The sequence below is a fragment of the Brassica napus genome, chromosome A6, assembly GCF_020379485.1.
Source record: "Brassica napus cultivar Da-Ae chromosome A6, Da-Ae, whole genome shotgun sequence".
Taxonomy (NCBI): domain Eukaryota; kingdom Viridiplantae; phylum Streptophyta; class Magnoliopsida; order Brassicales; family Brassicaceae; genus Brassica; species Brassica napus.
The window spans coordinates 4,322,328-4,341,423 of NC_063439.1; the positions used below are offsets into that span (position 1 = coordinate 4,322,328).

Sequence of the window (19,096 nt, forward strand, 5' to 3'; positions counted from 1 at the left end):
CTGTACTTTCCTTGAGGCTTGCCTCGGCTTGGGTCTTTGGCTCTTGCTTTTGAATATGAAATCCAGCGTTAAAAAAAAAAAAAAACTAAGACAACATCAACCAAATAGTTTGAATTGTGGTATCAAAACTTGTAGACAGAAAAAACTACGAGAACAATCTCACAATCAACCATTTATACCCACCAAGAAGCATTAAACTACAATAACGTAAAACGGGAGTGATATGTTGACATCGTGGGGTCTCACTCTCTTCTCCCATAATACAACACTTTGCAGAGCTTTTCCACTTCACTGCTTTCATGGCCCATCACACTTAATAGGTTGCAAGTCTGCCAATTTAATCAGAAGAAAATGATGTAACCATAACTACTTCTTGTTGTATCATTTGGATTTATTAGCCTAGGTGAATTAATGGATCACATATTATTAGGATTATATATGTTATTTGTGGATATAAAGTATTTGAATGGTTCCAGAACGGATACAAGTTGCTGTAATAAAATGTGATCCGACTATCACAATCTTTGTTTCAAACGAAGAATGTTTTCCTTTATTTTCTTGGACAACACAATTTTTTGTAATGAATTTCTCATAATGATATTAACTTGTAGTTATACCTAAAGGCATTAGAAAAAGCCATTTACATCAAAGATATTAAATACACGAAGAAACTATAGTTAGATGAGCAATGGCGACAAAGAAAAAAACATTAAAATTTGAGACGAAGCCTTCAACTAAAAAAAACAAAGCCGTTTGCGCTCGTTCTTCAAGACAAAACACACTCACTACTCTCTACTCTTTCTCTCTCTCTTGAATTCCGACGAAATTATGTTTCACTTTCCCTTTTAATTCCTTCTCCTTTTTCTTTCCACAGTAACTCATAATCTTCGTTTACCTCAAAGTTTTCTTGGAAGCAGACACTCTAATCCGAGTTCAAGTAAAGAGTGAAGCTATGATCTTTACAAGTCGACAAGTGTTCTTTGTTCTCTCTGTTTTGGCCTTGACAACAATGCCCTTCTCCGCTGGAGTCACCAATCTCCGAGATGGTAATAATCTCTCTTCTTAATGCCTATCTGTTTACTTTAGTTTATTGAACTCACTAGATTTTGAGTTCTGTCAAGTGAAAGTGACTACTTGCATCAGTTTTAGGGTAAACTAGGTAAACCATTAGCTTTGTCTTCGCTGCTCCAGATTGGTAGATTCTATTGCTTTGAGACTAGACTCAAAAACCCTAAAAGTTTTGTTAGGGTGTTCACTCCAAGACCCTGAAAGTGTCCTACTTATTCTCTTTTTTTTTTTTTTAGAAATTGTGGAAGATGGTTTTGTGATGGGGTTTGTTTTCTTGCAGTTTCTGCGATTAATAACTTGTACATTACTTTGGGAGCACCGTCTCTACATCGGTGGCTTGCTTTTGGAGGAGACCCTTGTGGAGAAAAGTGGCAAGGTGTTGTCTGTGATTCCTCAAACATCACTGAAATGTACACTTCATCTTCTTCTTCTGCTCTTTTAACTTCTCACCAAAGATAAGAAGATTTATTCAGGTTCTGACCAGGTGTGATTATTGTTGTTGGCTGCAGAAGTATACGCGGCATGAAGGTTGGTGGAAGCTTAAGTGACACCCTTGCTGATTTTTCATCTATCCAAGTCATGTAAGCAAAGCCTTCTTGTTTCATCTACATGCTTCCTTTTGAGCCTTCTTGACTAATAAATAACGTATACACTTTCCCTCCCTTGTTTATATGGACAGGGACTTCAGTGACAATCACATCTCAGGGACAATTCCACAGGCTTTGCCTTCTACCATCCGAAACCTGTGCGTTTTGAGAATTGATTTAACAGTTCCAAACAGCTAAACACATTCACACTTTTGGTTTCATTTGTCTTTGTTTCAGATCTCTCTCTAGCAACCGCTTCACTGGGAATATACCCTTTACACTGTCCTTTTTAACCGAGTTGTCAGAACTGTAAGTCTTTGGATACTGTTTCTCGCATCTCTAGTCTTTTTATCTTTTCTGATACTCTTTATTTTCCCCCTACAGGTCGTTAGGGAACAATGTTTTATCAGGAGAGATTCCAGATTACTTTCAGCAGCTAACAAAACTGACTAAACTGTGATGTTTTCTTCTCTTCTTTTCTTCCCCTTGGGGGGTTCTTCCATGCTTACGCATTTAGTATCTAATTGCAGGGACTTATCGGCTAACATACTGGAAGGCCGTTTACCTCCTTCCATGGGAGACTTAGCTGCTCTCAAGATACTGTAAGTTTCATAGATTTTGGTAAAGACAGATTGTTACCATTGCTTCTATACATCTAATGTGGTTAGACTGCAGATATCTGCAGGACAACAAGCTCATTGGAACACTTGATGTTATAGAAGATCTCTCCTTAACCGATTTGTAATATTTTTTACTCTTTGTTCTTGACTCTAAAGTTAGCTTCAGTAACTTACTATAGTTTATGAATATCTTTTTGGTTCAGGAATGTAGCAAACAACTTGTTCTCTGGACCTATACCTCCAAATCTATTAAAAGTCCCAAACTTCAAGTTAAGTATGTTTTATAGTTGTAATTTTTTTTCTTGCTTCAGCCATTCAAGTTTTGTCTGTCATTATAACTGCAGAAAAGATGGAACTCCATTCAACACATCCATTATAACACCCCCTCCACCTGCTGCTGATCCTCCTCCCGCTACTCACCATGCTCCTCCTCTTCCTCGTGTCCCTCCTGTCTCCAATGTTCCTCCTGCTCCTTTTGCTCCACTGCTACCACCACCACCACCTTTGGTTTGGTCACCACCTTCTGATAACGTAGGAGGTGATCCCTGGAACTCTGGGTCAGGACAACCAACTTTACAAATATCACCTCCTTCAGGTTCAGGCTCAGGAAAGTTTTGGTCCACTCAGAGAATCATTCTAGTCGTTTCCTCAGTGGCTATAATTGTTCTCGTATCCGGCTTGTGTGTTACACTTTGGAGATGTTGCAGAGGGAAGAAGTATAACCGTTATGGAGCTGATGCTCGTAAAGATTTACAACGACCGTACTTCAATAAACCTCCATCTCAACCAACCCCCACTTTGGGAAAAGGTACACTGATTAAAAAGAAAAAACAAAACTTACTTGAGTGTTGTGGCTCACTGGCTTTCTTTTGTTGTTTTTTTGCAGTTTCTAGGGAGCCTATGGTTAAGCCTTACGATGGATATGGAGGTGGAGACAGGAAGTATGGTTATCCTATGCCGCCACCACGGCCTGAAGAGAGCAGGAGAGCGATTCCTCCTGCTTCGTATTATAACAAGGATGTGCAAAAGCCGCTACAACAACCACCGAGGCGTTTCCAGTCTAATGACGATTCTGCTGCTTCAAAGAGAGCAGCTCATTTTCCTCCAGGGTTGAATTCTTCATCTTCGGCTACTGTTTTCACCGTTGCTTCACTTCAGCAGTACACAAATGGTTTCTCTGAAGAGCTTATCATCGGTGAAGGGTCGCTTGGTAATGTTTACCGAGCCGTGTTTCCTCATGGCAAGGTGTGTTAATACTTTCCCTCTTAACCTAGTACTTATCCATTTTGCACTCTTAAACTCAGTCTCTGTGATGTGTAGTATCTTGCGGTGAAGAAGCTGAGCAATACAATCAACAAAACGCAGAGTGATGGGGAGTTCCTCAACCTAGTCTCCAATGTTTTGAAGCTTAAACGAGGGAATATATTGGAGTTTCTTGGTTACTGTAATGAGTATGGTCAACGGCTGCTTGTGTATGAGTACTGTCCTAATGGATCATTACAAGATGCGTTGCATTTGGATCGCAAGTTGCACAAGAAGCTCACTTGGAATGTGCGTATTAATATTGCTTTAGGAGCTTCCAAGGCATTACAGTAAGTTTAAACGAACCTCAAAATGTCTATATTTGGAACATGTAGAGGAACTTTATGAGTGTGTTTGGTTTCAGGTTCCTTCACGAGGTATGCCAACCGCCGGTTGTACACCAGAACTTCAAGTCTTCCAAGGTTCTCCTTGATGAAAAGCTCTCTGTGCGTGTTGCAGACAGCGGTTTGGCTTATATGTTACCACCACGTCCAACGAGTCAGGTATGAATATTCTTGTAAATCCAAAATCTTGACATAGGAGTGAGTTCTGTAAGAGAATTGGTTATAAAATTGTAGATGGCGGGTTATGCGGCTCCTGAGGTGGAGTATGGAAGCTACACTTGTCAGAGCGATGTATATAGCCTTGGGGTTGTTATGTTAGAATTGCTCACTGGACGCAGACCATTTGACAGGTTAGCATACATACTCTAAAGAGATTAAAGATTATGACACGAACGAGAACATGTCTCACTTAAGAGCAAGCCCGTTATATATGCAGGACGAGGCCGAGGGGACATCAGACACTAGCGCAGTGGGCTATACCTAGGCTTCATGACATAGATGCGTTGACAAGAATGGTTGATCCGTCGTTACATGGAGCTTATCCAAAGAAATCGTTGTCACGTTTTGCAGATATCATATCACGTTCTCTCCAGGTAAAATTTTCACTTAGATTCATCACCATATTAAGTGAGAGAGCATTAGATCAATGAACTAACCCCTTTTGACTTCTTTTGATGTATAGATGGAGCCAGGATTCAGACCGCCCGTATCAGAAATTGTCCAAGATCTTCAACATATGATCTAAGAAGATATACAAGCCTTGGACTACAACGCAGAAGGATATTTTATTTGTCAGATTCTTGTTTATTCCTTTGATGAATGTAACGTATGAACAATCCGGTTGCAGCTTTTAATTACTTGTTTGGTAGGTTAACTAGAGTCGTATGTATTTGAAACCGTGGTTGAGTTTGGAAATGTCTTGGGACGTGAAAATATCATATGATCAGAAACACAATCATCGTGAACATCTCCAATTAAGCACTAATATTTTGTTAACGCAATATAGCTTCGTCTATTTTGTTCTAAACAACTTTAAAGAATTATGTAACAATATGTTCTTACTTCTTACCTAAAACTAAAACACACGGTTACGTATTAAAATGTAGTCACAGTCAGTTACGTGCAATGTCATTTTTCAGTATTGTTTTAGTAGCAAAAGAGGGAGAGGTTACGTTTATTGCCCTTATTTCGTAACGGGATAAATGATCAAAGAAGCTTATACCGTTGCATATTGCAACTCTTCCACATTTGGCTATTCGATAATGGTAATCTTATTAAATGTCATGCATGACTTCTACTAAAAAAACATTTATCCACTATACAATACTATCAAACTTGCAAATTTTGTTCTTCTAGTATATTTTAGCTAACTAAAACTGAAACTTCTAAACTCTCACCGACTTGGTAATTGAAAACGTTTTACCGCTTCTGCCGTTTCGGGATTTCTTCGAACTTTTTACTCTGTAGACTTTTAGTTCCTGTAGCATTACTTAGATGATAATTCCATTGGCTAATGCTACTTACTAGGTAAAATAAAATCATGTGGTAAAGTATAAAACAATCGTGTAAATATATTTAAACCATTTGAATATAGTATATCTACATAAGCTTTTTTAAGAAGAGAGAAAAAAGTTTGGAATACTACATTTTTGCATGCACCAATTCACTTTAGTTTGGTTCAATCATGTTGATATTCAAAGATGAAAAAAAAAACAATTGGAAAACCAAAAACATAGAGCTAAAAAACCGGATTCGTTATAAGCCACATTAGTTGCACGAATCAAGAAGAAGAAGAACAGAGAAGAAAATGAAACTTATTGGGTTCCGGAGTGGCGTAAGGAGTGAACTACATAAAACTCCGGTCTCAATGAAGTTATTGTAAAAGAACGCAAAACATGGAATTTTCTTTTCTTTACTTTTTTTTATACTATTAGAATACTATCGTAAACGGTATAGCAGAATCCAAGTTTCAAAGTACGATTTAAAAATAAAACAAAAATTGTATATATTTGTCAACCAAGTAAGTAAGATTAACACGGGGTAGGACACGAGTCGCGATACTTTTATTCTTTTTAAAATTGTCTTAATTTGATATTATTATTTTTTGTTAGATAGGTTTCGTTTTCGTCTCGTTCAGTCTGATCGATAATACTAAATTTATCGTGACCTATAAAAGTTCCCCAGTTTTTTTTCTTGTTTCTCTTTCATGCAAAAGCAAACAAACTCTTCTTCTCTTGTGTTCTCTCTCTCTCTCTAGCTGGCTCTTGTCTTCTCTCGTCAAAGTGATTCTGCATGCTTCAGACTTTTCTCAAAGGTCTTCTTCGTCTGATACCTGATTTTCTATTTATGTTCCGTGAATTTATTTTCTTTGGTGGTCGTCTTTGATAATTATTGTCGCTTTTAAGATCCTAAAATTTATAAATCAAACACACACAGCCATTAAATTTCATCATTGACCTTTGTCTATTCCATTCTCTGTCCTCCTCTGTATTCTTGTAAATAGAGGAATTTGAATGATTTCGTATTATGTGTGTGTGTTTCTTCTTTCCTTGTCTATAAGTTTTGCAAATCAATGAGAGCTTTTTATATATTAACGTTAGAGGAAACAATAAACAGTAATCATTATTCTTCGTTAGATCTATACAATTAGTAAACTCATCCTAAATTTTCTATTTCATTCCTTTAAAAAAATTATGGGGCCCCAGATAGTAAAACCTGAAGAACGCCATCTTTCTGTTGCTGTTACAAAACTTGCCGCTTCAATTTTTTATTGCTCTTTTTCTGGAAACTTTTATATTATATATATATATATAATATATGCAGGGGATTCTAAAATTTCATTTTTATTGAAAATATTGTGTTGTGCATTAGCTGTATCTAGAGCGTCTGATTTCAGTTTCCTCTGTTGCTACTCTCGTTTGTGCTTTGTTTAGCGTGACTATTTTGTCTCTTCTTCTGGATAATTCAGACTGATCATACGAGCGACATGCATTGGTCTTGAATTCACAGCCTAATAGCCTATTAAACTGAGATTCAGTGAGTGAGGTCTGGTTTAAAGTGTTCTTGTTCTCTGTTCTTGGGAGAACACAAAAGCAGGTGAGAGTTTTCTGCTTCTTGTAAGATTTGTAACTTCTTGCGTTGAATTGTTTTTTTTTTAATTTCTAATTATGATTGTGTAGCAAATATAGATTATGGAACATGGTTTGCCGGCTATGAAGTCGATCAAATCATTGAAGTCGTTTGTCAAGAGAAGAAACAATCCTCAAGATGTGGTAAGCTTGGTCTAGTTAGTAGAACCTCAATTATGTTCGAGTTATTATTATTATACCGTTTTGGACTACTAGCTCGGAATCTCATGGTAAAACGTTTCTGAGTCTTGCAGGGTAAATCCGGGTGGAGAGTAAAACCTTTTTTGCTTCTCATGTGTACAGCACTTTTGATCTTTTGGTATAAGACCACTAATATTCAATTCGAAGAGACTGAGGTAATCTTGGAACCAAAATTCTATCATTTTGATCTCTTTGGATGTGTTGGTTTGATTAGTAAACTCCTTTTATTACTTGTACCTTTCAGCTAGAGGAAGCAGATTATCCCTTTGACATGGCAGTGGTAACATTTTGGTACTCTGCACTATCATCTTATATTGTCTTCATTTGTAAACGGTTTAATGTAAATTTCACTCCTCCTGGACTGTATCAAGGAATCTGAACCAGTCGATGAGAAACTAAAAGGCTTGCCGCGTGGTATCTTACAGCCTAGATCGGACCTTGAACTAAAGCCTCTCTGGTCTAGTAATAGTTTAAGGGCAAAGGTTAGTGCTTCTGCATCAAGAATTATGGCAAGAATTAGAGGATTTTCTGATGTGTATTGTGATTGTTAAAACACAGGGTGTTGAAATGACTAACCGTAACTTGTTGGCCGTACCCGTAGGCATTAAGCAAAAGGGTAATGTCGATGCCATGGTAAAGAAGGTATTATATATATTTTTCTGAGTTGATCCTAAATTAATCCTAGGCATTGAAGAACTATTAGGTTTCATATGTAAAGTTTATGTGTCTTCTCAGTTTCTTCCAGCGAATTTCACGGTTGTTCTTTTCCATTACGATGGAAATATGGATAAATGGTGGGATCTTGAGTGGAGTTCAAAGGCCATACATATAGTTGCACAGAACCAGACTAAATGGTACTTATTTTTCTCTTCCAATGCATAACATTGAGACAATGTTTTGTTTATATGTTTTACTTGTGTAACATTGGTTTATTATATATGTTTCCTTTTCTTGATTTTCAGGTGGTTTGCAAAACGATTTCTCCATCCGGACGTTGTATCCATTTATGATTATATTTTTCTTTGGGATGAGGATCTTGGAGTAGAGAACTTCACACCAGAGAGGTAAGTTTCAGTTTCTTTTTTTAAGCCGTAAAGATTGAGTGTGACACCAATCATTTTCTGAAGGTATTTGAAGATAGTTAAAGCAGAGGGACTGGAGATATCTCAACCGGCTTTGGACCGAAACTCGACTGAAATCCACCACAAGATCACACTCCGTTCCAAAACAAAGAAATTTCATAGGTTCAAATCTACTTCAATAGGAGAGAGTTTTTCTCTTTGTTTGTTTTCAAAGTGTTTGGCACTTAATGTACAACATGATGTCATGAACACAGGAGAGTTTACATCAATAGAGGCACTAAGAAATGTTCTAATACTAGTGAAGATCCTCCTTGCACAGGGTAATGGCTTAGTAGGCGACAGAATAATTTCTGTGAATTATTGAGTGTATATATATTTAAATGATAACACTTTCCTTTTGTTGTTTTGTAGATTTGTTGAAGGAATGGCTCCTGTGTTTTCAAGAGCTGCTTGGTTTTGCACTTGGAATCTTATACAGGTAAAATATTTTTCACTTGCCGTTATTTATCTATAGAAAGTTAACTGCTCCCTTCAACTTTTTTACTTGAGGTCATTTTTGTTTTGGCTTTTTTAGAATGACTTGGTTCATGGATGGGGAATGGATATGAAACTTGGGTATTGTGCACAGGTGATCACACTTCTCTTTCAAAATATTGCTCTAATTTATTATCTTTCTGAAATGAACATCTTAGTCCTTTTTGAAACCTTGAAATAGTCTAAAAACATTATGGTTCAGCAACTTTTCGTTTGATTGTCTCACATTTATGAGAATGGTTTGAACGTGTTTTAGGGAGACAGGAAAATGAAGGTAGGGATCGTGGATAGAGAGTACATCTTTCATCAAGGCATTCAAACTTTGGGTGAAAGTGTACCTTCTGATAAGAAGGTATGATCTTTCTAAATCCGAACTCGTTTTGATCTCGATGAACGAACGCTTTACCTTATATAACTCGTTTGTTTCTCTAATACCTGCAGACCAGAACTCGTGACGTTAGGACTAACGTAAGTTTTATTGACATCAAAACACTCCACACTTTTTGGCATCCAACGAGAGAAAAGCTAACTAACACCTTTATGATTCTTTTTCATCATATTTTCACAGAGACATGGCCATACAACATTTGATTCAAGAACCTCGGTGAGTAAATATCTATACAACTATCTTCTTTGGTTTATCGTTATAGAAGCTAAAAAAAACTTAGCAACGTAGTGTGTGATGAAACAAGTAGATAAGGAGGCAGTCGACATGGGAGCTTCAAAGGTTTGAAGAAAGATGGAAAAAAGCGGTGGAAGAAGACAAGAACTGGATCGATCCATTTTCATCGAGCTCGAAGAAGAAGCAGAAGAGTAACAGCATTAGTAACAGAAGACTAAAGCGTGGTAACACTCACAGGGTGAAGCATAAGAGAAGTCAAGAGACATCAACAGCATAACGCATAAGTAGCATAAACAAGGATTTTTTTTTACACGAGAGATTTGCTTAGTTTTTGTAATTAGTTTTATACTGTATTATTTAGCTCAGTTATTTAGGGAGAAAATAAGTTTATAACCTTGTTTAACATCCCAAATATTTTACTTTAAAAATTGGGGAAATCCAAAAGAGATAAATCTAAAATGAAAATGGTTTACAAATTAAAATTGGTTAATTTGTCTTCATCTGTTCTCTATGTCTTCTGTGTTTAATTTTAATATATATTTTTTATTTTAATTGTCGTTTTAGATTTAAACATATAGATTAAAAAAATATTTAATTTAATATATTTCTAAAATAAAAACATTATTATTAATGTCAATACATTACTACATTTCAACTAATAAAAAAAATATTAAATTAACATATTTCAATCAATAAATAAATATATGAAAATATTAAAGCAATAAATTTTACGTTAAAATTAGAAAACAAAACTTATTTTGAAACGAAAATTTTGCTCGAAACATAAGGAATGAATATAAAAATAAGATAATGCTAACAAAAGTAATTATCACAAATATTAGTAAAAACAATATAATTCCAAACTGTTATTAAAATAAAGTAAATAATAAAGTAAAATAAGGAGGTGAATCGGTATATATGGGATGTAATATCAATTTGGTGAAATTCTCAATTTCCTTTTACTTCTCTTTAAAAGTGTAATCTTTTGAGTCCTTGTGAAGAGAAAGAGAGATCTCTCAGATCAAAGTGTTCGTCGATAAGCGTTTGTAAAGGATGGCAGGTCGTTACGATCGGAACCCCTTCGACGAAGGAGACGAAGTCAATCCTTTTGCTGTAAGCCTTCCTCCTTTCTTCACTCTTTCGATTGGATCAAAATGTGTTATTTTCCCTTTAAAAAGTTTGCTTCCTTCGAATTGGGTTTTGTCCATTCTCATCAGTAGTCTTACTTAAAGTTTGTGTCTTGTGTTGATTAATCCGCTTTGTTATGGAATCTGTAACAGAATAGCCATTTTGTGAGAATGTAAATCCAAATTTGTTTTAAATTTTGTAACTTTTTGGATTATATTGTGGCTAATCAGATGGGTTTAGTGTTCTTGATTTCGTCTCTTTTGTTGTTTTTCTTTTGGTATCACTGTCCCATGGAGCTCTTCTTTGATTCTGAAGAAGGTAGTGGTGGTGCAAGACTGATGATGATTGTTAAATTTGTATGCTTTATTAGAATCCCGGGAGTGTACCAGCTGCTTCGAGTTCCAGACTATCGCCTTTGCCTCCGGAACCTGCTGGTTTTGGCTATGGTCGCACCGTTGACGTTCCTCTTGACAGACCAGGGTCTGGTGCACAGGTTCGGTTGTTGAAGTCGGAGTAGATATCATACGTTTTGCGATTAGTTTTAATGACACTTCCTTGTTTGAATACAGGATCTGAAGAAGAAGGAGAAGGAGCTCCAAGCCAAAGAAGCTGAGCTTAAACGACGTGAGCAGGTAACAAACAAACACCATCCTGAAGAACATTGATATTGCTGATGTGGGTGTTCCTGTATAACTTTCATTTTCAGTAGATGATTCAGTTTTGTTTTCTGTTGTGTAGGATCTCAAACGGAAAGAGGATGCTGCTGCACGAGGTACATACAATGCCTTTTATGTTTGGTTTTATATCTTCTCTAGTCTGCTCTTTATATTTTTTGACCTTTTATTTCTAGCTGGAATTGTTATCGAGGTGAAAAACTGGCCGCCCTTGTTCCCTCTTATCCACCATGACATTGCAAATGAGATTCCTATTCGTCTCCAAAGGCTACAGTATATTGCTTTCTCAACATACTTGGGTACGTCAATATAGTCTTATGGACATTCCTATGTTAATTTCACCTATATAGGTTTGAGTCAGAACATTACTCGTGTGTCTCCATCTCCAACAGGGTTGGTTCTTGCACTTTTCTGGAACGTCATCGCCGTTACTACAGCTTGGATCAAAGGAGAAGGTCTCTTCTTGTTCTCTTACTCAAGTCTTATTTTCTTTTTTTTCCGCTGACCATTCGCATGTCTTACAACCTCGAGTTTGTTTTTTTTTCTTTTGTTCAGGAGTAACGATTTGGCTTCTTGCTCTTATTTACTTCATATCCGGTGTCCCAGGAGGCTATGTGTTATGGTATCGTCCTCTCTACCGTGCCTTCAGGTTTTTACTTCTCATACCTTGTCACTAAAAAACGCAATTGTGTACTAATGGAGGAAAAGTGTTCACAGTATATTTTTTTTCTTTCCATATTCTCTGATTCAGTGTGTTTATTTTGTGTTGGATTCCTGCAGAAATGATAGCGCATTGAGCTTTGGATGGTTCTTCTTGTTCTACATGGTGAGCCCCTAGCTAATAATGGTTATATCTCTTACCCGAGTGAGTCAGTTAGAATTTCAATCTGACACAATCCTTTCTGTGGCACACAGCTCCACATAGTTTTCTGCGTCTTTGCTGCAGTTGCTCCTCCTATCGTCTTCAAAGGAAAGTCACTTGCGTAAGTTTCTTCTAAAAAGCTTAAAGACATCTAGAGTTAAATCAGTTAATACTTGCATATCAAGCTTGTTATTAGTTACTCTATTTTGATTGATCCTCGAATTCACAGGGGCATATTACCTGCGCTAGATATGTTGAGCAGTCAGGCATTGGTCGGAGTAAGCTCTTCTTTTTTGTATCCCTTATGAGCTCTTGGATTGTGTCAACTTTTGTCTTATGAACCGCTTATATCCTCATTGATCATTGAATTCTTGTTTTGCCTGTGACAGATCTTCTACTTCATCGGGTTTGCGTTTTTCTGCCTTGAATCAGTGGTCAGCATCTGGGTTATTCAGGTCTCTTTCCTTGTCTTTTAGAACCGAAAAGAGATAGTCTCTGCATCAGTATAGTTTTCAGAGGTAGAAGACTCTCTTAACATTTGAAATGTGGCAATTTTACATGTGCAGCAAGTATACATGTACTTCCGAGGGAGCGGGAAAGCAGATGAGATGAAAAGGGATGCTGCAAGAGGAGCCATGAGAGCTGCGATTTGAACTCATGATCCCTCCTGAAGCTATTGGTTGTGATGTGTAACTTTTACATTCTTCAGCTCTTTGACCTTTTTGTTTTGTTTTGTTTTTACAGCAGCAAAGTTCAAAAAAAAAAAAAAATAGATTGTGTATTTGTGTTTATTCAATTTGAGTTCAGATTTCAAACCGTAAGCTTCCAAATTTTTTGATCAGATGGCCGTTCATCTCAAAGCCGAGAAGGTTAATATTATGGGCCTGGCCTTTTAAGAATTATGAAGTTACCGTTTATATAGTCAGCCCACCAAATCTTAAGCTCGTGTCCATGGGTGTTTGATGATTTGATCCACGTGATAACAATGCAAAGGATTTCTGGTGGATTCACCGGGATCTTTAGTTTGTGTATAATGTCATATCTTTTTTTCAAGAAAACTAGAAGAATAGTTTACCGGTGAGTTCACCGGATTGGTCTCTACATACCTCTTTTCTATGAAAGGAGATGATTATCTGAAGTCTGAACTCGATGTCGAGCTTCAGTTTCAGGTTCCTCGTCTATGAGGGTCAACATCACTATATGTGACTATTTCTATACTATCTGATTCGTTGTTAAGGCTATCTCGACGCATTCAAGCTCCGTCTCCACTGTCATGTTTGATTGAAGAATTATCTCATTTATTTTATATACTGTTGTAGTTTATGTTTTCAATCAAAGAGAATGTATTATTCCCTATAATCGTTGTAATCAAGCATGTTAAAAGTTTAATGAAATTAAGTTGTGTTAAAAAAAACTACTTTTCAGTCAATAATTTCATATATATTATCTAACTGCAATAATTTCATATATACTTTTATCTAACTATAGCTTGGCGATTTCTTAAACATTAGTCTTAAACAATCTTTCATGAGTCTTGCCGTGAATCACGTTCTCCCTATCGCCTGATAATGACAAAACACAAGAAAACAGAAACCTCTCTCAAAATATCTGTTACAGAAGGGAAAAATATCTACATCACATCAGATGTCAAATCTCTATCTTGTTTTTGTTATTATTGTATAAGCTTGACTTTCTGTACACTATACATTCGCTAATGATAATTTTCAAAGTTTTATTTCCTGGGGGAAAATATTTTAATGTTAATAATGTCTAATATCTTGTTTGTGTGTTTATGAGTAACTACTTGGACACAAAACAATCTTTTAACGAGGAAAAATATCTATTTGATGCCTTGCCTGTACATTCGTGAATGAAAAATGCGATATAACAACTAAACCAAACTAAGCCAATCAAGGTGCTTTGTTTATCCATGACTTTCCACATTTGCCATTTCCTTTTTGTTATTAGCGTCTAAGAAAATGAAATTGAAATTTGAATAGACAAAACAAAAACAAACACCATAACTAAAACGAAAGACCACGACGAGTCACTTCTGTGTCCTGTCTCATCGACTCGAACCTTTCGTCGTTGCACTTTTTTATAAACGCCTCAGCTCTTACATTCAGCTCATTTCGACTCCGTGACACGGCCGGTGACAGGTAGTACTTAGTTCGATCAGTAAGCGTCTCCGCCTTCTTCAAACCGAATGGTTTCGTCTTGTTGGAATCTTCTACGCCAAGTCCGAACGTGTCTGGTCTCCGGTAATAGCTAGTCAACGGTTTCCCTTCCGTTATCATCTTCCACGTATTCTCAAGAGTCTCTTGCCGCTTTGGCTTCGCCACTCTCAACGCTTTCAAAGAGTTTCGTTCTGAATAAAATTACCAAAGCAACGTCTTAGTAAAATAGTATTTAGGTTTCGTTTTCAACTAGAACATCTAACTTGTGACGTACGTCACCTTCTTTGTCCAACTTGTTAATGTTTATTGTATAATAGTATTAACTTAGTTACCTGCTGTGGTGGTCTTGACCATTTTGCGTTGACCGATCCTAGCCGAAACAAGAGGCTTCTCAACCGGAGTCAGATTTTCCGGTTTGGCCACAACCACTAAACACTTCTTCTCCTCCTCTACTTTTGCCGCCGGTTCGGCTAGCTTCTCCGTAACCACCTTCGGGGTCTCATTTTCCTTCTTTGACGGCTGAGTTTCGGCTACGAAACTGAAGTCTTCATGCTTCGCCGTCTCCGACCGCCGTGGTTGAGCTCGGTGGACGTTCTGCTCATGATTATGAAACTTATGGTCGCCGCTGTATGAACCCTCGTGGTCTTTGCCGTCGGGGTTTGTGATGATCCGGTAGTACATGGATGAAAATCCGATCATGACGATGATGACGTTGGTGATGACGTAGAGGTATGGTGGTTTCAGCCACGAGAGAAAGGAACTGAAAAGGATGGGAGCTCGAGAGAAGTCTAGTGCCACAACAGGGACGATGATTTTTAGTTGCATAGCTACAGCAACAACTCCCGTAGAGATTAGCACCGGTTTAATCCATGACGCCATTTTTTCCCGATCTAGTCTTTTTCTCCTTCTTTATCTCCCTCTCTCTCTCTTCGGGTTTATCGAATGGTGTTTAGTAGTTGTCAGGCTCTTTGGCTGTGTTGTTCTATCGTTTATATAGAGAGAGGGGACTAGTGGGATAGCTGATTTACACCGTTAGATTTAAGATTAACTATATGAACGGTCACGATCGTATCAGATAGTAGGCGCATCCCCTTACACAACATAACACGAGCAGGAAATAACTATTTTTTATTGGTTCCGTCTTATTGAAACGTTAACAAAACTTCACGTGTCCACCACTCATATCTCCTAGCTAGTATATTATAAAATAAAATAAATATTCTCTTCTTTTTTACGTTGATATTCTCTTATTAGTCGCCGACATTAATAATTTTTTTTCTCTTATTAGTCAAACCTAGTATGAGTGTATATTCGTATATTTCGTTTCCAGTATTTACCCACGCTACGGCCACGTCTTTTTTGCCTTATATGGCCTTCTTTTATTTTCATTGGAAAACAAACGAAATAATTGAATATGTAGTGGTCGACAAAAATTTAAACATGTATAAAGCGAATTTAAAAGTCGCTTTGTTAAAAAAAAAGTCACTTTGTTACTACATAGAAGTTATATATTCTTCTGAATTATTGATGATTCACATTCACTGGCCGTGCATATATGTAAGAAGTTTTAATTTATCTAATATATAAATATATAATATTGGTCTCTTAATAAGGATTCAAACGATATTGTGTCACTTTATGTGTGGATAAACGAGTAATACATTTTTGCGTTGTCAAAGTAAAACCACTTTTTTTATAGATAGTAGTGGCTTAGACCATGATTGATTAATGCGTGTTTTTTTAAGTAGGATCTTTTAGCTTTTAACTAAAAAAACTAAGGAAGGCCTATTGAAAATAGAATTTGTGTGAAGTTTGAAAATTCAAGAGTTAATAGATTTTTAAAAGTTAAGTAGATTTGATGAATTTTTACCCAATGTATTGTATAAATTGTCATTAATTATAATAGATTTTCATATATACTTTTCTTTCGAAACTTATCTTTCTATTATTATTTTTTTTTTAAATTCTTTCATAAAAGAGAACTATTTGAAAATTAGATAAAAATTTTGGTTTTTTAATATTTTGACATTTTGATTTGTCTTGTTTGATTTTTGTTTTAAAGTTTTTAAGATCAACCTATGAATTTTCTCATGATTTTATTTTAATATCAAATAGTTATATTTCATGAATGATTTTTTTTAAAATTGTTATTTTTAATAATTTCTTCTATCTTTAGTTTTCTTTTTACAATTATCTTTGACTTGACAATAAAAATGTAAAAAATCTTGTTGTGTTTATGTATTTGTGTTTTTGTGTGTTTTGGTACATAGATTTTGAGAATCCTATGACTATATGTGATATTTGTAAAGTTGTGTGTTATGAGTAAAACTAGAGAGAATTTATGTCCCAATAACAAAAGAGTTTAATAGAATTACAAAGTCAATAAAAACTAAACTTTTTGAATAACATAGGATTTCCATAGAATTTAAAAGTCCACAAACCAATAACAAAGGATTCTAATAAGATTTTAAGAATTCATTAACCAATAACAATGAAATCTCTAAATTTTAAAATTCTTTCAAAATTTCACTCCCAATAACCCCCCTAAGAAACACGTCTTAACTTAAAATAAAATAAAATTAAGAGACGTCTCTAATTTTCGATAAGAGACTCTCCGTAAGAGATTTACATTAATCATTCCTTTAAAGTAGTGAATGCGTTTTTCAGTTAATAGTACTATGATTAGCTGACAAAAAAAGTTAATACTATGATTTTATATAAATGCCACTCATTTCTTTAATTTAAACTTAAATTGTAAATCATTTTTTTGTCAACAAATTATATAGTATTATTAATCATTACTAGTTAATATAATTCCCATCACAAGACAACTTATTCATGATATATGCATGTATTCTTATCTCTTAAAAATGATTTTGCTAAACTGGTTTACTAGGTCACTTGATGATATTTAAAGTAGAGACCGGAGAGTACCTAAAAATCAATTACTAGTTAATACTAAGGACATGATTAACTTCAGTCTCTTAGCCGGGGTTTTTAACTTATGATTTGACATTTTTTTTGTTTTTTGTTTTTAACACTTTTTGACTAAAAGACGACTTTTAATCTCTTATTTAATAGATGGTTCTTAGTTTTTTTTAGTTAAAATCTAAAAAAAAACTAAAAATCGTCTCTTATCCGAAGCTAAGTTAACATGGGTTAACCAAAGTCTAAGATTTTCCAATAGCAAATCGTTTTAAATTAAATCGTCGTAAACATATTATTAGTTATTTTTACCTACCACAAGACAACTTGATTCATAATATCATTAAGCGAACATATCTCTTATTTTCTAAACCATCTGACTTAGCTAATATGTCACTGGATGTCTTGATTAGATTAAGATATGGAGGAGTACTAAAGTTACTGGACAAAAATAAAAGATTTCATAACGAAATCATTACATATATTCGTTCTGATATTATCCCGAAAGGTAGAAAACCCACTAAAGATATTAAGAGACTCAAAACACCCTTACACCACATGATCATCTGTCATTTTTTTGCATTGAAAGCAAGAAAGCAGCCTCGAGAGAAGACTTTAGATAAATCGAGTTTTGCTTAAGCCAAAACGGATCTTTTGACACTCAAGTGCCCACCGATGAAGCTTAGATACAAACTTCTTTGAAAGCCAAACCCTTTGATTCTGCTACTTTCTAAATTGTTAATATCACAAATTCCCGTATAGTGTCCATCATTAATTATCTACATGCATGTTTGTGTTTACGTACGTTAATTTGTTTGCTGCATAGATTGTAAATGAAATGACTGATGAGATATGGATCCAGATGTGGTGCATACTAAAAACAGAAATATGTATCTACGAATAAAAGAGAGAAATACTTATAATGAAAAGGAAAAATATCTTAAAGAGATTTATTCCTTTTGACAATATCTTAAGAGCTAAGCAGCATGAACGGGCCATATGGAGGTCAATTTTCCAACTGTTGTATATTTGACCACGACTCGTCTCGAGTGCTATCTAATCCACTCTTAATATTAAGTTTTTTTTAATGTTCTGTTTTCTTTGCCGACCAATATGTGTAGCAAAATATTTAGCATAGATCGATGACGAAAATAAAATCATGCTTCCTCAAAACCACACACACATATATATATATATACATATATCTAGAGAATCACTTTAAAATTTATTTCATTTTCCACAAAATATAGTGTGAAAGTTGATTTGTTCGATTTACAAACGTCTTATGAAAAAGATGTAAGCTCGGATGATACCTCATTAAGATATTTTATACGGTGTAACGAGTTTGATCAAGAATTAGCTTCGTTGTTAGAATTAATATTGTGATCGGTCATGGAAGATGATATCCCAAAAATGCTAAAACTTGTTAATTAGTGAGTAGATGATGTTTTTGTTTCTTTATTATACACTCAACAGCTCCAAATTATCTTAAATCTTTGTTTGATATAGTTGTTTCTTTCGGATTCTATTTGAATTTATGAATTAAATTCAGAAATATCTAAACGTGACAGTAGGTTTGGTTAAATCCTATCGCCATTGTCACTTTGGAAAACTATATATATATTAAACCATTAGTTCGTCTAGATGTGCATGAATTTTTGATTTTATTCATTTGTAGTAAGAGATTTAATACTTTAAAATAGTTGTATACCAAAAAAACAACTATATACTGGGTTATAACGTACAACCAATAGCTTGTTGTTCGAAGAATTAATAATGTACCTGTTGCGTAGTTAAGTGACGAATGTGATAAGAATTTTCAATAAAGCTATTTTTGACTTT

The 19,096-nt window shown here is 35.3% G+C and overlaps 4 protein-coding genes across 10 annotated transcripts; 3 read left to right on the top strand and 1 right to left on the bottom strand.

Moving 5' to 3' along the window:
- The first annotated feature begins 759 nt into the window (after positions 1 to 759).
- Positions 760 to 4,895, top strand: LOC106350062 (protein STRUBBELIG). The gene is made up of 16 exons (XM_013790008.3): positions 760 to 1,046; positions 1,349 to 1,478; positions 1,578 to 1,649; positions 1,748 to 1,813; positions 1,893 to 1,964; positions 2,040 to 2,111; positions 2,186 to 2,257; positions 2,331 to 2,396; positions 2,479 to 2,544; positions 2,620 to 3,083; positions 3,162 to 3,520; positions 3,596 to 3,867; positions 3,942 to 4,080; positions 4,156 to 4,271; positions 4,358 to 4,514; positions 4,604 to 4,895. Exons 1-16 carry the CDS (start codon positions 953 to 955, stop codon positions 4,664 to 4,666), a joined length of 2,280 nt encoding a protein of 759 aa, XP_013645462.2. The 5' UTR covers positions 760 to 952; the 3' UTR covers positions 4,667 to 4,895.
- A 1,139-nt stretch (positions 4,896 to 6,034) lies between these two features.
- On the top strand, positions 6,035 to 9,883 carry BNAA06G06880D. 7 transcript variants are annotated; one of them, XM_048782158.1, is made up of 17 exons: positions 6,035 to 6,235; positions 6,939 to 7,017; positions 7,110 to 7,193; positions 7,304 to 7,405; positions 7,495 to 7,530; positions 7,622 to 7,732; positions 7,809 to 7,892; positions 7,986 to 8,104; positions 8,213 to 8,314; positions 8,378 to 8,494; positions 8,587 to 8,652; positions 8,744 to 8,810; positions 8,907 to 8,960; positions 9,123 to 9,218; positions 9,308 to 9,334; positions 9,435 to 9,470; positions 9,562 to 9,883. In XM_048782158.1, the coding sequence occupies exons 3-17, from the start codon at positions 7,113 to 7,115 to the stop codon at positions 9,763 to 9,765; spliced, it is 1,302 nt and encodes a 433-aa protein (XP_048638115.1). In that variant the 5' UTR covers positions 6,035 to 6,235; positions 6,939 to 7,017; positions 7,110 to 7,112; the 3' UTR covers positions 9,766 to 9,883. The 7 variants fall into 7 exon arrangements, with proteins under 7 accessions (XP_048638115.1, XP_013645447.2, XP_013645441.2 ...); XM_013789993.3 differs by having other exon boundaries at positions 6,038 to 6,235; positions 6,855 to 7,017; positions 7,101 to 7,193; XM_013789987.3 differs by having other exon boundaries at positions 6,038 to 6,235; positions 6,890 to 7,017; positions 7,101 to 7,193.
- Positions 9,884 to 10,426: 543 nt separating this feature from the next.
- On the top strand, positions 10,427 to 12,973 carry LOC106350034 (secretory carrier-associated membrane protein 5). The gene is made up of 12 exons (XM_013789979.3): positions 10,427 to 10,601; positions 10,987 to 11,109; positions 11,186 to 11,248; positions 11,355 to 11,388; positions 11,467 to 11,589; positions 11,683 to 11,745; positions 11,846 to 11,939; positions 12,071 to 12,116; positions 12,206 to 12,273; positions 12,382 to 12,430; positions 12,542 to 12,607; positions 12,719 to 12,973. The coding sequence occupies exons 1-12, from the start codon at positions 10,542 to 10,544 to the stop codon at positions 12,803 to 12,805; spliced, it is 876 nt and encodes a 291-aa protein (XP_013645433.2). The 5' UTR covers positions 10,427 to 10,541; the 3' UTR covers positions 12,806 to 12,973.
- A 1,000-nt stretch (positions 12,974 to 13,973) lies between these two features.
- LOC106350029 lies at positions 13,974 to 15,289 on the bottom strand. The gene is made up of 2 exons (XM_013789972.3): positions 14,662 to 15,289; positions 13,974 to 14,520 (listed from the first exon to the last, which is right to left on the bottom strand). Exons 1-2 carry the CDS (start codon positions 15,206 to 15,208, stop codon positions 14,177 to 14,179), a joined length of 891 nt encoding a protein of 296 aa, XP_013645426.2. The 5' UTR covers positions 15,209 to 15,289; the 3' UTR covers positions 13,974 to 14,176.
- Positions 15,290 to 19,096: the final 3,807 nt, after the last annotated feature.

Excerpts from the sequence above, each read along its gene's own strand:
- BNAA06G06880D (XM_048782158.1), top strand. The coding sequence starts at position 7,113 with ATGGAACATGGTTTGCCGGCTATGAAGTCGATCAAATCATTGAAGTCG. Across the intron at positions 7,531-7,621 it reads ATCCCTTTGACATGGCAGTG|GAATCTGAACCAGTCGATGA; the intron begins GTAACATTTTGG and ends GACTGTATCAAG. Across the intron at positions 9,335-9,434 it reads CTCGTGACGTTAGGACTAAC|AGACATGGCCATACAACATT; the intron begins GTAAGTTTTATT and ends ATATTTTCACAG.
- LOC106350029 (XM_013789972.3), bottom strand. The coding sequence starts at position 15,208 with ATGGCGTCATGGATTAAACCGGTGCTAATCTCTACGGGAGTTGTTGCT. Across the intron at positions 14,521-14,661 it reads GGTCAAGACCACCACAGCAG|AACGAAACTCTTTGAAAGCG; the intron begins GTAACTAAGTTA and ends AATTTTATTCAG.
- LOC106350062 (XM_013790008.3), top strand. The coding sequence starts at position 953 with ATGATCTTTACAAGTCGACAAGTGTTCTTTGTTCTCTCTGTTTTGGCC. Across the intron at positions 1,047-1,348 it reads AGTCACCAATCTCCGAGATG|TTTCTGCGATTAATAACTTG; the intron begins GTAATAATCTCT and ends GTTTTCTTGCAG. Across the intron at positions 2,545-2,619 it reads TTAAAAGTCCCAAACTTCAA|AAAAGATGGAACTCCATTCA; the intron begins GTTAAGTATGTT and ends TTATAACTGCAG.
- LOC106350034 (XM_013789979.3), top strand. The coding sequence starts at position 10,542 with ATGGCAGGTCGTTACGATCGGAACCCCTTCGACGAAGGAGACGAAGTC. Across the intron at positions 11,110-11,185 it reads GACCAGGGTCTGGTGCACAG|GATCTGAAGAAGAAGGAGAA; the intron begins GTTCGGTTGTTG and ends GTTTGAATACAG. Across the intron at positions 11,389-11,466 it reads AGAGGATGCTGCTGCACGAG|CTGGAATTGTTATCGAGGTG; the intron begins GTACATACAATG and ends TTTTATTTCTAG.